We start from the raw sequence: 17,555 nt of genomic DNA on the forward strand, positions 1-17,555 counted from the left end.
AAATAGATCGATTCCAATGCAAATAAAAGCAAAAGCTATTGTCAAAACTAATTCCATGCGCTCGGACCACTGTGCACTGTGCTTTGCTTTGCTTTCTTTGTTGCTGTGCTGTTGCCATTGCTGCCGCTTTATTTGATTTCTTTATCAATATCAGCGAACTGTGCTGCCTGCTGCCTCTCACTCATCACCATCACCAACACCATCAGCCATGCTCCCCATGCCCTTCTCTTTCACCCAACACAATAATAGCAAAACGAACAGCCCAGCAATTGCAACTGTATGCATGTATATCAACTGTATGTATGTATATGTATGTGTGTGTTAGTGTGCAGGGCTTATATACATTACAGTTAAACGCAACCCGGGGCTGACTACCACCGCAGCCGCAATGCCGCCGTGCAAGCGAGACAGACATTGTGAGCAGCCAACTGCGCTGTGAGTGGCTGGCCGTTAGAGTGGGATGGCAACAGTGCGCAAGCAGTCAGGCCACTCAGCGCAGTGCGACTTTGCGAGCCCCAGGAACGCCTACCCAAAACAGCCTCTGCCACTGCCTCGGCGTCTGCCTCTGCCTCTGTCTCTGTCGCTGCCCTGACATGGTATGGTGGTGTTTCAGTATCCGTATCTGTTACTCACTATCTGTGTGTGTGTGTGTGAGTGTAACTCGTTCTTGTCGTTGTATTTGTGCATGTTGCTGGCAGCTGGCTTGGCAGCAGTAGCTACTACTTGCTGTGCTGGCTGCTGCCAGAGTATCTGTATCTGTGGCGCGTCATTGTTGTGCGTTGCCGTTGCCATCGTAACCAACGCGCCGTCGCCGTCGCAGTCGTCGTTGCCGTCGTTCTCGTTGTCGTTGTCGTACAACTCGCCTAGTAGGCAGCTCAGTTACAAGACCATTATTTGAGGTATTTTTTGTGCGCTCGCTTGTTCGTTTGGTTGGTTGGTTCGTTGGCTGGCTGGTTAGCTCCGCAACGCTCTCTGGCCATATCCATAACACGCCCCAGCTCGCGTCTCAGTGGCATAAACGGAATTCGGATTTGGATCACAAGCAGCAGCAACTGTAGCAGCAGCAGCAGCAGCAGCAGCGACAACAGTAGCAATAGCACCATCAGCAGTTGCACTCATTCGTCGTTTGTTGTCGTCGGGTATCGGAATCACCATCATCAACGACAATCGCCACACACAATTAAAAAGGATCCCCCGCAACAACAAAATACACAAACAAAAAAAACAACTTACGTCGCGAGTGTGATCGAGCGCAGAAAGCAATATGTTAATTATTTGAAATCAATATATCGATAGCATAAAACGATACAAAAAAATAATCAAGTGACTGTGAACTGTGACTGTGTGTGTGTGTGTGGTTTTGTTAAATTTTCTCATAGTACGTTTCGGTCGTTAGTCGCTGCAAAATTGCTTCGTTTTGGTGGGGAATAGTATGCGAATTTGTTCACAGTGGATTCAACGCATAAAATGGCCGTTGGACCGACGGAGGGCAAACAACAGCCGCCCTCAGAGACCTTCTCGCCCACGACACACCATCAGATTATAGCACCCAGTCCGATATTGGCGGTGCCAACGCTGGCCTTCTCCGCCGCCCAAGTGGAGATCGTGTGCAAGACTCTCGAAGATTCCGGTGACATTGAGCGACTGGCCCGCTTCCTATGGAGTCTGCCGGTGGCATTGCCCAACATGCACGAGATCCTCAACTGTGAGGCAGTGCTTCGTGCCCGCGCTGTGGTTGCCTATCACGTCGGAAACTTCAGGTACGAGACACTCCAATGCAAGACTTTAGCCATTTAGCTGCAGACAAAAGCACAATCACAGGCTCAAATAACATCAGCGTTGATTAACCTCAGGCACAAGGGTTTGCTTTTTTTTCGTTTTGGTTATTCGATAGTTTCGCATATAGTATGTGGAAGCTTTGTATGTGGCACAATGCGAGAGCTGCCTAAATTAATAAACAATGGCATTAATTTACTAATTAAAGAACAAACAATCAAAGCAGCAGACTTTGATTAATAAAACACCGAGCGAACAAAGGGGCAAAACTTCCTCTCTGGAATGTGTGTGTTTAGCTATAAATTCTCAAATTACAAACAAATAATAATATAATAAGCAAAGGCATTTGAATTTGCATTTCCATTTCCATTTTCATTTGGCCGGAAACAGTTCATTGAAGACGGTGCTTTCAATGTCTGGATGATATTTTTTTGCTTTGTGTTTAGCTTGATCGTTTAGTGCAATTAAGTGCCTGATTGACAAACTACTTTAACTGGTCATAGATAGCCGATGGAGCTCAAGATCAGGTTTATTAACAAGTGGACAAACATGTCGCCACTTCAGCCACACTTGATTGCCATCTCCATCTTGGCCAAGATGCTCGCTATCATAAAACATATACTACGTAAATACATCGCTGCTGCACTCTCGCTTCTCATTATAGCTGAATCAAGTTTGACGTATTGTTTATGACAGCTGACAAACTGACACACTGCCTAACTGACAAACTGACAAACTTCACTAAAACGGACTAAAAGCCCGTTGACTAATGGCCCCAGAGACATCTTTCTCAAGTGGTTAACAACAGTTTTAAACAAGTTAAGAAAACAACAAATAACAACACACTACGCAAATTGCTGAGAAATCTGCACTAATGATACTCGTAGTCATATTTATACAAACTATTTTAATTGACAATGCGCTTTTCGAATTGCATTGCACCACAAAACTTCAACTCAAGTTTGCAATCGACTTCCATAAATATGATTTAAATTGTTTGCATAAACAAATCTGTAATAAATCGCTTGATATGCATTATAAATTATGCAAATGTCGTTCATTGATTTTGCTTTGCTTTATATAGAATTGTTTTAGTTTTTTTGTGGCCTTTCCATTTGCATAATTTATAAATAAAGAGTTGTGTAGCAGAAAATATTTGTGAACAAATTTCCTTATGAGCTTTTTATTATACTCAATCAGTTTCTAATTGCAATGAAATTTCACATGAAACCGTCTTTATAAAAACATTTGAAGACCATTTTTTTCATATGACATTTTTAGTTTTTCTAATTATTAAAATATAGGTATAAAAAAAGATTAGAATTATCTGTTCTGGTTATTAAATAATTAGAATATTCTACTTCTATCGTTAATTATTCGAATTTTTAAGAATTTACACAAAGAAGCATTAAAGTAGTCGGGAATATTTACTATGATTTCATAAAGTTGAATTTCTAAAAAATATTAAAATTAAAATATCTTTTCAATGAACGGGAATAATTAAAAATGTTTTAAAAGTTTAAGATATAAAGTATTATAAGAATTCATTGCACAGTACAGTAATCAAAGTCGAAAAGATATGTACTAATAAGCAAATAAATGAATTCAGTGTAGCTTAACAATCAAGAATCTTATGACCAATTAAGAAGATCAGTGTGCAAATATGTTATCTTTAAAATGATATGCCCTCTACAAGTATCTCATTAATTAACTAGTTAACTCTAGTTTTTTGGCTATTAATTGGTCACTCCAAATTATGTATTCAAAAGCGAACACTCGAACGTTTTAAATAAAATAGCATATATACTATATACAAATAGACCCTCTACGCACCATATAAGCATATAATGGCAACGCATATATAGACGAAATCAGAGCTGTATGGCAAAGTGATTTGATTGCTTTGAGCTGGTAAATAAATGACTTCCAATTAAAACAATTTGACGTACTCAACTTGGCTGTCAGCAACAGTCGCAACAGCAGCAGCAACAGCGACTGTGACTGACGACAATCAATGCTTATGAAATTGTTTCAAAATACATATGGTTGAGTTAGGAGGCAATGGTCGAGGGGGAGGTGCTGGAGGAAGGAAGATGGAAGGAGGGGTACACGGAGTCGAACAATTCATTGCCAAACAGGAGCCAGAAGCACAGCAGGACATTATTTAGCAACTGGAATATAATAGAATATTAGGGTTGTTTTTCCCTGCATTTGCTTTAGGGTTGTCCACGCGATTGACTTTAAGCACATATTGTATACAGTTATTTTTAATGCATTCCTTCCATTGGCTAACTGTGAGTTCTTCCGCATTTCAGGGAACTCTATGCAATAATAGAAAATCATAAATTTACTAAAGCATCCTATGGCAAACTACAGGCAATGTGGCTCGAGGCCCACTACATCGAAGCAGAGAAACTACGCGGACGATCACTGGGTAAGTTGAGGAATATACTATATCTCAAATATAAATTGTACCAAAAGTATTCAATTTGTAGCTCTTCATTTTCATTGCTATATTCAAAGATTTATTTGAATTCATAATGTATTTAATGATTTACATAAAACTGCGTCTTCTATATGACAAATATTTGAGAGTATAAAAGTACTTTGAAATTTCAATCTTTCAAAATTAGAGTAAATATTCATAGAAGATAAAAAATAAGTTCTTCATATATTTATCATCAAATAAGTTTTAAATTTGCATTCTTTACAAAATAGTTCAAAATATAAATGTTGTTTAAATACATTTCAGTAAATTTAGTCCAAGATTAAAATTACTTAAAAAAAAGGCCTTTTTTGCGACCATCTACTGTATTACTGTATTTATCAATATTAGATTTCCCATTATATAAATTTTGTTAATATTATATTCTTCACAATATTTTTTATTTATTGTCTACAACTTTTATTTAATTCTTTTTATGTACGGATCCATAATTTTTTGACTATAAATTGTGATTATTAATTTAATAATGAACAATTTAATTTTGTTCGTTTTAATATTTAGTTTTGAATTAATTATTAAGCTCTAGCATTTTAATTATGTGTATCTGTACTTATTCAGTATTTAATTATTCATCTTATTTCATCCGTATTTTAAGAATCCCATTCATACTAAATCTGATGCTCATGCTCATCAGACTTTAGGTATTTTTATCTTCTTTGTAGGCAGCGTAATTTTTCATTTTTTAGTAATCTCTCTAAGATAATATTTTTATTGGTATTCTTTACATATTTATGACTCATCATATAATTTATGCTTAAATATTTTCTAATTACTTTACTCTTTATCTAGAATTTCTTCCTGATTTTAGCTTCAATTTCGTTGTCCGCATCACTAACTGTATTTGCATCTCCCCATTTTTAGGGCCCGTTGACAAATATCGGGTACGCAAAAAGTTTCCGCTGCCGCCGACAATCTGGGATGGCGAACAGAAGACGCACTGTTTCAAGGAGCGGACGAGAAGTTTGCTGCGCGAATGGTACCTACAGGATCCCTATCCGAATCCAACTAAGAAACGTGAGCTGGCCAAGGCCACCGGCCTGAATCCAACGCAAGTGGGCAACTGGTTCAAGAATCGCCGGCAGCGCGATCGTGCCGCTGCTGCCAAGAATCGGTAAGTTAACTTTAAGCTCGGCAAACGCGCTTCACTGCATCATTAGTTGGCCATTAGACATGTGATCGCATGTGTGTAATCCGAGCTGTGGCTCTAGCTGTTTGCTGTTTGCTGTTGGGGGCATCTCAAAGAGCGGCGGCGTCGTTGTCGTCGTCAAGCAAACGGGGCGTAAGCTGATATCTATTCTCAGCCAAGTGGAAGTGGAACTGGAAGCGGGGATCATGCACAGAAGTAGCTAGGGAATGGGCAACGGGAATCGGCAACGGGAGCTGTTTTGTAGTGTGTGCCCTGCTGTGGCGTTTGCGTGCCATTTCCATTTCATTGATCCGTGCCGAATCAACGACGACGACGACGGCGACGATGACGGCGGCATCCATCGAAGCGTTCTCGATTTCTGCGGTCGTCGCTTTTGGCCACATTAAAATGACCGCCGACGATGACGACAGCAGCAGCAGCAGCAACAACAACAGCAGCAGCTGTGGATTTACAACAACAACAATGTAAGCGCTGCCTCATGCCGCATGCCCCAAAGCAGTTGAAAGGTGTAACCGCTAAGAAAAAAGACTTCGCGAGCGAGAAAGAGAAGAAGTTGTAAGAGGGGAAGTTCAAAAGCTGGGCAGCAGCAGCAAAAAAGACACAGCTAAAAACTCGACCAATTCGCGCGAAGTTGAAATGAAGAAGATGCTCGGTTAGGGAAGGGGAATGAAGAGCGGAGGGAAGAGAGCAGCGCGACACAGTGGAGTCGCAGACCAGGGCCAAGTGAAAGATGGCAAGTTAAGTGGAATGACATGGCAGAAAGCCGTAAGCCCCGCGCAGATCTTCAAGTACGCTGCTCCTGCAGATGCGCAAATATTTCAAGTTGCTTCTACCTGCCGCTTGGTAGATTGGTAGACACCCCTCCCCCTTCTCCACCATTCCCTTGATCCCCTTCTACCCCCTTTCGATCAGCACTCCCCGATTGCTGAGTCGTCGTCGCATTTTGGCATTCTTTAGAAATCTTGCAGGCGAACGAACCGTGTTTATTAAGTTAGGAGCTTGCCACAAAATGAATGAATCTGCACAATAGCGCCAACAAGCAACAACAACACCAACGACAACAACGTGGAGAACAACAACAAAGACAACCACAATGGAGAGCACAATGGCAAGCGCGTTTTTGGGGAACGGGTCATTAGTTGAAATGATGGCGATTATTTCGCCTTGTAAAGCTTGTAAAGCAAAAGGCGGCATGCAACTTGAAGATGGAGATGCAGATAGAGATACAAATGCAGCTATGGACACAGATACAGAAAATTATATGCATATAGATGCAGATACGGGAGCATCTAAAGGCAAAGTTATACATATTTTAATTATAATAAAGATACACAAGCATATATAGAAGAATCTTTAGAAGTAGCTACTATTAACGGTACAAATGAACCTAAAATATAAATATAGAAAATTACGCAAAGTGAGATAAGATTAAAATTACAATTTTAAAATACAGTTGAAGCTAAAGACACATTTGGAGCAACATTTCGAATATACTAAGAATACCCAAGCAGATGTAGATAAATCTTCAGATGCAGTTACTAATACAGAAGCAGTTCTAGATGTATATAGTATATAGTATACTTTTAAATATACAAAAAATTCTTAAGAAGATATAGAAGAGTCGTTTGAATCAATAAACGATGCAGTTACATTTATCACATCTTTTAAATACACAAAAAATACACTTTAAAGCACTGAAAGAATCTAGAAATGCTGTTGCAAATAGAGAATCAAATAGAAGAGATAAATATATCATAGAAGAATCTTTAGATGCTGTAACCAATAATAAATCTAATAGCAGTTTTACATTGAGATATATTTACAATAACTTTTAAATATTCGAAAATTTCCCAAGCAGTTAGAAAAGAATTTTTCGATAGAGTTACACATAACGAATGCAGTTGCATCTATAGATTGAGATACATTCAGAATCTTAGTACTTATATTTAAGCCTAATGCTTAAGCTGCATTTAAAGTTGCGGCGGCTGCCACAGAAGCAGATACATTTACACGTGGAGCATTACAACTCCATCTTCATGTTCATCTGCAGCTCCTTGAGCATTGACGCTGCAATCCTCGCAAGTGGGCAGAACAGTCGCCTCACTTCGACATCGAAAGTCGGCAGTCCTAGTCAGAGTTGAAGTTGACGATGGCGATGGCGATGGAGTTGGAGTTTTGGGTCTGTCGTGTAGTCATCGTGCTATTAAGGCAGACAACAAGACAAGAAATTCGCCGGCAACTTGCTTGAGTTATGAGAGACACAGCAACAGCAACAGCAACAACAACAACATCCAAGAGTTGATATAAAATATAAAAAATATGAAATTAAAAGCCGTTCATATGCCAGAGACGGGCAGGCAGACAGACGGACGGACAGACAGGCTGCCAGTCAACGGCAATGACGAGGTAGCTTCAGCTTCAGCTTCAGTTTTGAGCTTCGACTTGAGCTGCGGCATCGACAGCGCCAGCAATAATAATGATGAGCGAGCTGAGAACTGTGAACTGAGACATTCTAACCAAGCAGCGAAAGAGGGGAGAAGAGAGGACATGCAACACAGTCTCAGACAGAGGCGACGACTTCGACTCCGACTCCGACTTCGAGTCGCTGACTGAATAACAGGCGCTGACTTTTCAAGCATCGCGGTGCTGAACAAAATTGTTAACATTTTTGCTACTGCACTTGAGCAGCGGGTAACCTCTTCTCTCCCTTTCCCTTTCTCTCTTTCTCGCTTCCTACCGCTTCCTTGGTTAGCTTTGGACTCTGCTCAAATCAATCAAAAGCGAAAACTAGACAGCAACTTTAGAAAGGCCTCAAAATTGAGTTGTTCACATTTAAAGCGGAAAATATTTAATGCATACCACAATTTGTTATGCTCTGTTGCGATCTTATAAATCGACTGTATGAGAAAGATTTGGAGTGCCAAATATCGTAATGCCGAAAATATTGCCTGTAATGCGAGTATTTTAATCGATATGTGTTGCAATGTAGTGCTGGTGTTACAAATTCAAATCATCACATGATTTAATGCAAATATGTTACTTGTTTTATTTTTATAATGTAAAATAACACAATATTGTGTACAATTGAAATTAGCTGTGATTAATTGGAGTTATGAATTTACATTAAAGTTCATATTATTACTCAAATTTATTGCAAATGTAAAATAATATTGAAAACAATCGAAATTAAGCTTGGTTGGATTTGAATTTCTCTTAAAATGGTGGCATAACTTAACCAAAACTATCAACTAATAAATAATCTGGCAACGCTGCAGCCAGTCTGTTAAGTTGGCTGCGCTTGCATGATAAGTTGTCAGCGTGAGTTTGTGTGTGTGTCTGCGTAAAGTGTGAAAAGTTTGCATTCAAATGTCAAACACGATAACTTTTAATATTTCACATGCAAGCGGTTGTATTAAATGCTATGACAGCGCACTAAAGTGCCTGTTAAATTTAGCATGTACATGAGAAATAGATTTTATAAGAAAAATAATAGAAATACATATGCAGAAACTAAAAAGCAATAATATACATACATACATATGAACGATATGATATGAAAGTTTATTTGAGAGATTCTCTTAAACTACTTTGTAAATTCTAAAAGAAATAGGCAATACATTGAAGAGAAATTAAGAAAACGAAAATAAATTAAACGCAATGAGGTATAAAAAAAAATTAAGTAGAAATGGTGAAGAAATAAAGAATGAATTGAAAAGAAACAAACAAAATATTGAATTCAAAAAAAAATAAATATATAGAAAAGAAATATACAAAGAAGTATCATTAAAATGGAAAAAATGTATGAAATAGACAACGCATAGCAAAGAAATGCACAAAATAAAGTAATAATGAATTCGAAAAGAAATTAAATAGAAAAAGATAATACATAGCAAATAAATTTGAAAGAAATAGAAAATAAATAGTAACGAAAGCTTCACTTGGCAGCAGCTAATTCAATTTGCCAAATTATGGACTTGAGTTCATTCAATTATGAAGCACCACTTGATGGACTTGGGCTTGGAGATGGATGAGCAGCTAGAGCTGGCGATGATGATGGAGATTGAGATTCATGTAATTCAGAGATTCAACGCAGATTATTTTATTGCGTGAATTACACAAATGAAATGCGAGTTTCGTGATAGCCACTAAAAATCTACCCACACATACAATTTGAAGAGGGAGATGAAGAGATGCGAGATGAGAGATGCTCAAAAACAGAAGCCAAATTGGGAAGCACAGTGGGCGGGTGTCGATGAACACGCCACGAAATATGCGGGTGACAAAGGAAGGGGGAGAGCCAGCAATTTGTCAAGAAATGAGGCAGCAGAAATGAAATGAAACGCAACACAACAAAACGAAATGAAATGAAATGAAATCAGCGGCAATTGAAATGGGCCATGTGAAGGTAGAAGGGGAGATTTCCACAGTCTCGAGTCTGAATTGAGTGTTTGTAGAAGAGTGTAATAAAATTGAGGGACAACAGCAATAACAACAAACAAATAATAAACACACACAAATATGTTGTAAATGTCAATGATCAATCAAAATGGGAAACACGCAGAAATTAACTCAAACTTCTCGAACATAAGTTGAAGGACAACTGAAGCAAGTAACCCAAAATAAAAACTGCGACGACTGAGACACTGAACCTGTGAGAACTGTGGAGCTCAAGAGCGAGCTCAGAGAACGAACGATTTCCCAGCAAACAGCTCGAATTCTAATGAACCAAAGGCTGGGAAGGCAAAGGTTCAATCGCGTTGTCCGGACGTCAGGGAGTCGAGAGAGTCAGAAGCTGCAGCCATTGTCAATATCCAAATCGGAGTGCCCACTTGGCTGCGCGTTCGGACAGGCACACTCGAGGTCGATAAGTACCCATACCCATATACCAAGCAAGCTACAGCGCACATCCCAGACAGCAAAGTTCGACCTGGTCTTGGGGGCTGTCCGAGGCACTCGAAGATGTTTGCACAACACAACTACCGTTTCGGTGGCTTGTGAGAAAAATATACAAGCTACACAAGATACAAGATACAATACAGCAGAGATACAGATACGAAAACGTTGGAGTTGCCTCGCCCACTTCAGCAGCGTGTAGAAAGTGTATTAAAGAAATGAAATACAGAATGAACAACAAGTCTAAGAGTTCGGCACATCGATGAGGCTGAAGTTGGAGCTGAAGCTCTGATGATGAGGATGATGATGATGATGATGCTGACAGCAAGCCAAGCACCGGATGTGGATATCGATGAGAGATTGGAAGTGTATTGACCATTGACAAGTGAAATGTCTAGCTAAGAGAAGGCAGATTGAAGAGAGAGAGAAAGACAGAGGTATACAGCGAGTCGGAAAGAGAGACAGACTGTGTGCAAACAAGGGACGCACTGCAATTGAGCAAATGATAACAATATTCAAATTGAACAAATTTAAATCCCGTTTGTCAACAGATCCTCAGACGGCAAAAGGCCATTTCTCAACAACGACAAAAAATAAACGTTGATTGCATTTAGTGCGCAAAGAAACCAACTCACCCCCTGTCTCTCTCTACCTCTCTGATGCCCCCTCCCTTGTAGCCCAACCACCCCGTGAAAGGCAAAGCAAAGGCGTTATTCGGTCCATTTAAGCGGAGCGAACCCCGGGGATTTGGCACTTCTCTATTATGCTCTCTATCGAGCTCTGTTCTTGTCTAAATATTGACACAATTTATAACTTTCAATTTGAATGACACAATTATCGACGACTGCGAGGTATTCAAGTTAAAGCATTATATAATATTATACCCTGTAATCGATAGCGACTAAAGAGCAGAAGATACGAATAACAAACTTGAAGAGAAAGATAGAAAGAGCCATATAGAAGAACAGTAAATTTACATACAGAAATAGATGATCCGAAGAATTGAGGAAATAAGAGCTGCCGAATAAAATATAAGGAACGAATAACAAAGTTCTCTTTCTCTTTATACAAGATATGTAGAGAATAGAGTATCTCAAATAGTCCTCTAAAATATTTAAAAAAAGCCACCAAATAAAAAGATGTATGATAGAGTAGAAAGTTAAAGTATCTCTTCTCTTCTATTTAAAATCTTCTTTTAAACAAACTGCCAAAAATGGAAAAGAAGTTATGCAATTTATTTAACTTTATTATTAGAATATCTCTAAATTATTTTGTGACTCTTCTTATTTTTTGACAAGTTATTAACTATTTATTTATTGTTGATTGTAGCTTGGAATTAAATTCAAGGGTACAAAGTGCAAAACCAAACCAACTGCAATAAGCTATATATCCAAACAAATACAATTTCGCACACAATACAATCAAGTACATAAAGACAAAAAATCGCAGCACTTATAGGGTATCTTTTAGTCATGCATTAGCATGTGATGCGCAGATTACCAAAGTAAATACAACTTACAAGAAATTTGCAAATACAATTTTAGCTACTCAATAACGAATGCGTAGTATATTAAGATATTGATTATAAACGACAAGTTATGCATCGCTGATTACCCTTGATACTTCCAACTATATAGTGTATATCACAACTCCATATGGGGTATCAATAGAATATTCATTCGAAACTGTTTACTTTGCATTAGAAGTTCGTTTTCTATTAACATCGCAGCGACCCTTTTTGCTGGGCATCGATTTAAAGCCAGATTTGTTTCGAAAAGAGTTTTTTATAGTGTTGTTCTTGTTGTTGTTGATTCCTTTGAGTTTTTGGCCTATGATCAGATCATGTTACCTTGCAGCTGAATTAATTTCACAATCCAAAGATACACACACACTCACACAGATGCAGATATACACACAGATACAACTACATATACATGCATCTTCTGACATGAGCCGATTATAACATTTCAATGTCTCTCGGCTTCAGGTTACCAGCAGAGGCAAAGCAAGGGTTCGCTATCTGTCGCTCCCTCTCTCTCATTCACTCACACTCTCTCTCTCTTTCTCATTATATTCCTTTCTCGCTTAGTTTGTGTCCACGCGGGTAATTACATACGTGTCATTTCGGCTTCAGCTTCGGCTTCATTTAGGTGCCACAGTATCCGATTGCCATCTGAATTGGAGTAACCCTTTTGGCTCCCCCCCTCTACACTCTTTACCCCCCTTTAACTCCCTCTCCATCTGTGAGCTGTTTAGTCAATTGTTTGGAAAATATACGCTTGCATATCAGATTCAGCTGCAAACTTGGCTCAAGCCGAGCGTGCTGAAGACGGCCTTGACGTTGCTGACCCGTGCCACAAGCTGCGTCCAGCCGGGAGTCAGGCATTTTTTGTCGCCATTGAAGCGTACGCAGACATTTGCTACTGCCCGCAAAAGCCAGCTACAATTTCACAAACAATCCGCCATTTTCACACAAATAAAGTTCAATTTGTTTCTTTTTTACGTATAAAGATAAATTGAATAAATTTTGTATATATATTTAGTGTAAAATCTGTACAAAGATTAAAAGTACTTTTATAACATATGGATGGAAATTTAAAAATATACCTGCGCAGTATCAGAATTACTAGTAAACTCTTAATATTATGCTCTTGTTGAGTTCTCGAGTTTCCAAAGATTACTAACTAAACTTGGTCTAAATAGCAAGCAAGCACAAAGCTGTTATCAAGTATGCTCGACTTTGAGATTTCACTAGCAACTTGTAAGAAAGTATTAAAATTTAGAGAGTAAAAAAACAACAATTTATCTAATAACTTAAAGTATATACACAAAATAACATTCAATTTGCCTTCTTTATATTGTACCATATTTTGTGTCTGCTGCAAATTACAACTTAAAGTTGCAGCTTCCATTTAAATCTGAAAGCTTGTTTGTTATAAAAATGTTAGTTACATTGAGGAAACAAGTAATTGCATTGTAATATTAAGCTTACTGTGGTAAGAGTGCTAAAAGTGTTCTCAATTTACCACCCTTGGATATCTGGCTGATCGGCAGATATATTATTTTTATTAAGATGTAACTGGAATTATTTGCGTTCTTCTTTTCTTAATATCGAATTACAAATAATGGAACAAAAAGCTTTGCAGTATATTCTTCGATCATAATGCATTTTTCTGGAGTTCTTTGGAATATAGTAATAAGTTTATTTACTAACTATGATGCTGAATATTCACAATTTTTTAATTTTTGAGGCAAAAGAAGATAGTCAACAAATTTTACATTTTTAATTGACACTACCCAACGAAATTGTACTTGGAGTTGGAGTTGGACCCCATAGATAAATGCTGGAGTTGGAGAGACAGTGAGAGAGACACTGTGGCGACTCCCAGCAGCGGGTAGCCAAAAGAAGCTGGTACGGGAGTGATCGGGGTCATGGGGAGTCAAGTGGCCAAGTGGTAATCCATCAAGTTGGCGCATTAGGCAACTAAACGATTCCATTTTCAAAAGGTAGCCGCAGATACATTTCCAGCAGTTGAGTTGTGGAGTTGTGACTGCTTCGACTCAACTCGACATCAATGTGAATGCTTCGGCTGCTGCTGCTGCTTCCCTCAACATCATTAATCACACAACACGAGCCGCAAAGGACAAGGGAATGTGCCGACTTCGAAGCTGGACTCCCGACTTCGACTCCGACTCAGACTCCCGAGACTCTCGACATTATTAATGCTGATGGGTCAACAAATTGCGGCAAGTTGAGCGAATCCTAACCGATAATTATGACAGTGTAGCCAGGAGTCGTGTTGGGTTCTCCATCTCTCTATCTCTCTTGCTGATGTCTCTATTTGTTGTTGCCGCACAGTTGCTGCTCTAATCAAGTCATCTCTCTCTCCCGACTTCGCTGCCGCTCGCTGGGGGCACGCCTTTGTTTTGCCTTGCCACAGATAATTTGTCTTAAGCATGTGTGAAAGTTGTCTCAGATTTATGAACACAGCCCGTCAGCCCTTCAGCCCGCCCGCCTGCCGAGCTCAAGCCCAGCGAACGACAAATGAGCCGTGCCCCTGACTGTAATGGGGCATGCAACCATCAACCAACAAGCACACATGCAACTCGCTACGTGCTACGTGCATGCAACACGCCTTCTTGCCACATTTACTAATTAAGCGTGCAACGCGCTCTGTTTTTTTTTCTTAGATCCATTCGAAAGCATAACGAAATCCCTTTTTCCATATCTAAATTTCATTTAATAACTGGGAATATTGAAAGCATATATCTCTCACAATTTCGAGAGAATATTTGAACTTTTTGATTAATTGTCGATTAAACAAAAGCAAACATCGATTAACTGCTTGATTTATATCGTTGTTGAGTCTATAAATCAATACGCACTAAGCGTGTCATTAATTCACTGTATTTAACACAAGTTTAACAAGTTAAAACGTAAAAACTAAATAAATTACAATATTTAAACGTTCTTTAAAGCTTTGCATTGAGTTTTAGAAATATATTTGAAATATATTATACTCATTTCAGATATAATTACAAATTATTAAAGGTGGTAATCAATATCATAAAATTATAATAATATTCTACGACAGCATTTGATAATAATATATGAACATATGAATTTTGGTTTGGTGTAAACATCAATTCTTAATCATTAATCTTAGCTCAAGTTTTAGTAAATTAAATGTAGAATGTTAAGAATAAATTGTAATATCTTTGATTTTTAGATTTGCATTTCAGAACGCATTTCCGAGATTAGGTATATTTATTCTCATTACTAGACAAGAATTTTGAATATATTTTATTTGAGTGGTTCAACGGCTTCTGTATGCAATAGTATATATGTATATTTTATACAGAACATATATCTTCAGTCAATCTCAGTTGTTAAACGCAATTGTTATTTTTGCTGGCAGCATTGATAAAGATATTAATAACTTAAGAATATATTTAAAATATTTAAGAATTCTGAGTTGGTAAATCAAGTTCTTTAAGACGAATAATAAGACAACAAATTGGGGAATTTTGATAAAATGTACAACATAATCATTATAAATCTTTGTATGTTATATTGATTGTGTTCTGTGAAATACCTTTTAATGTATCTATGATATATTATATATTGTATAGTATATAGATTCTGTTCATCTCGACTAATCCTAAACTATTCCCAATTCTCTCATTACAGCATCCAGCACAACCAGAACAACTCCGGCATGGGCTGTCGCAGCCGTCGGGCGGACGGAGCCGCATCGCCGACACCGTCGGACAGCTCGGACTCGGACATCTCGCTGGGGACGCACTCGCCGGTGCCGAGCAGCCTGCAGCTGCAGCACAGTCCGGGGAGCATGTCCAATGGCGCAAATGAGGAGAGTCTCAGTGTGGACGACGACAAGCCGCGTGATCTGAGCAGTTCGCTGCCCTCGCCGACGCCACCGCAGTTGCCGTCGGCATACGGCGGAGTTGGAGCACCAGCCGGAGCAGGAGCTGGAGCTGGCGCATCGTCTGTACTCCCCGCTGGTTGTTTGCCGCCCTTCAAGCTGGATGCCGCGAGCAGTCTCTTCAATGCCGGCTGCTACCTGCAAAGCTTTAGCAACCTCAAGGAGATGTCGCAGCAGTTCCCCATCCAGCCGATAGTTATACGACCGCATCCCCAATTGCCGCAGCCGTTGGCCTTGAATGGTGGCGCTGCCTCCGCCGCCGCCGCTGCTGCTGCGCATCTGCATCATCCGGCCTATGCGGCAGCCTACAGCGTTGAGTGTGGCGTCGTGGTGCCTCCACCGCTTCCACCGCCAAAGCTGCGCATCAATTCGCCCGAGAAACTCAACTCGACTGCGGTGGCTGCAGCGGTGGCAGCCGCAGTTGGCGCTGGACATCATGAGGGGAACTCAACGACATCCACTACAAGCTATCATCATAGTGGCCAGCTGCTGCATCGTCCCTTCTCCACGTCGCCGGAGCTGAAGCACAGTGCTCCAGAGATCACATGATATCAGCAGCGGGTCTGAGCCCAAGGCCTTGCCCCCAGGGTTTCTCACTCCCCCAGCCCACCCTCAGTCCCCTCCTACTCATCCCAATTCTCCTGCAGCACTTTATGCCCAGCTATACAAATTGTTTCAATTCCTAGCCTAAGTTAACTGTAGTTAAGCAAAAAAAAAACAACCAGTTGGGAGTCCTTCGCCTCCCCCTCGCGCCACCAAGCAATAACTCCAACTTCGAGCTCCAATTCAAATCGACAACAACTGCAAATCCTATGGAGATATATTGACATATTGATAACATCGTCGCACACTTTTCAAAGATAGTTATTTAAGGATATTAACAAACGCATATGCGAATCGAATTGGCAAACTCCATTTGAAATTGAAAATGAAATTGAAATTGTCATTGACATTGAAAGAGCAAAACTGAAATTGAAAACGCAATTTCAACGAGTTTCTCATTCAACTTGTGTGTACGTAATTGTAAATAGAGTTTAAGTATGCAAATCATAGAGCTTACGTATACATTTACTATAGAATGCAATAAAAACACACGAAATGAAAACAGTTAAGAATTTAAATCATTACCGAACATCCAACAACGTCTTTTTATTCCATTCGCAACTGGGGGAATTTCAGAAAACTAAGTGGGAATCAATTCAATGAAGAATTTAAAAGAATCTATTAAAAATATTTATGAATCAAATTAAATGACTTTGAAGAAATTCAAATTAAGTGGAAATAGTACGAAATTGTTACTTGTATATAGCGAAATTTGTGTTAAGAATATTTGTATAAACAAATTTAATTACTTCGAAGCAATTCGAGATTAAAGATAGAATAGTAGATATTACAAATTATAGCAATCAATACATAGGTTGTGCTCTCAAAATTTACAAAATTGGCCCTTTAAAGAAATATTTTTTATTAAAGGGTCCAAAGCTCAGATTTTTCTATATAACACAGAACATTTACTCCCCATATTAAATAGGCAAATAACTTTCTTTCTTTAATAATATTTAAACTTCTTAGTACCAATTCGATTAACATTCAAAAACAAAGTTCAATAATTTCTACTGCTCTAGAGCACGAACTATTTTGAAATATCTATTCCATTATCAGTTCCCATCGCGCAAATTCGTTTCTTAATTTAATCCACGCACTGTATTTTTCTCAGTGTAGCACTGTGCTGAAATGTTCGTGTAAGAGATCTGTTGGACTAGCAGTTGGCATTTCCTTTTGTTATCGT

General features: G+C 38.9%; 1 protein-coding gene across 1 annotated transcript; it reads left to right on the plus strand.

The window, feature by feature from the left end:
* Window positions 1-757: 757 nt before the first annotated feature.
* LOC117570244 (protein Optix) lies at window positions 758-16,892 on the plus strand. Its single transcript, XM_034251748.2, has 4 exons — window positions 758-1,760; window positions 4,092-4,210; window positions 5,144-5,393; window positions 15,514-16,892. The coding sequence occupies exons 1-4, from the start codon at window positions 1,468-1,470 to the stop codon at window positions 16,313-16,315; spliced, it is 1,464 nt and encodes a 487-aa protein (XP_034107639.1). The 5' UTR covers window positions 758-1,467; the 3' UTR covers window positions 16,316-16,892.
* Window positions 16,893-17,555: the final 663 nt, after the last annotated feature.

This window comes from Drosophila albomicans, chromosome 3 (genome assembly GCF_009650485.2).
Source record: "Drosophila albomicans strain 15112-1751.03 chromosome 3, ASM965048v2, whole genome shotgun sequence".
Taxonomy (NCBI): Eukaryota; Metazoa; Arthropoda; class Insecta; order Diptera; family Drosophilidae; genus Drosophila; species Drosophila albomicans.

Bases quoted from the DNA above. Each gene is read 5' to 3' on its own strand.
- LOC117570244 (XM_034251748.2), top strand. From the start codon at position 1,468: ATGGCCGTTGGACCGACGGAGGGCAAACAACAGCCGCCCTCAGAGACC. The intron at 4,211-5,143 runs GTAAGTTGAGGA...CCCCATTTTTAG, and splicing joins ACTACGCGGACGATCACTGG to GGCCCGTTGACAAATATCGG. The intron at 5,394-15,513 runs GTAAGTTAACTT...CTCTCATTACAG, and splicing joins GCCGCTGCTGCCAAGAATCG to CATCCAGCACAACCAGAACA.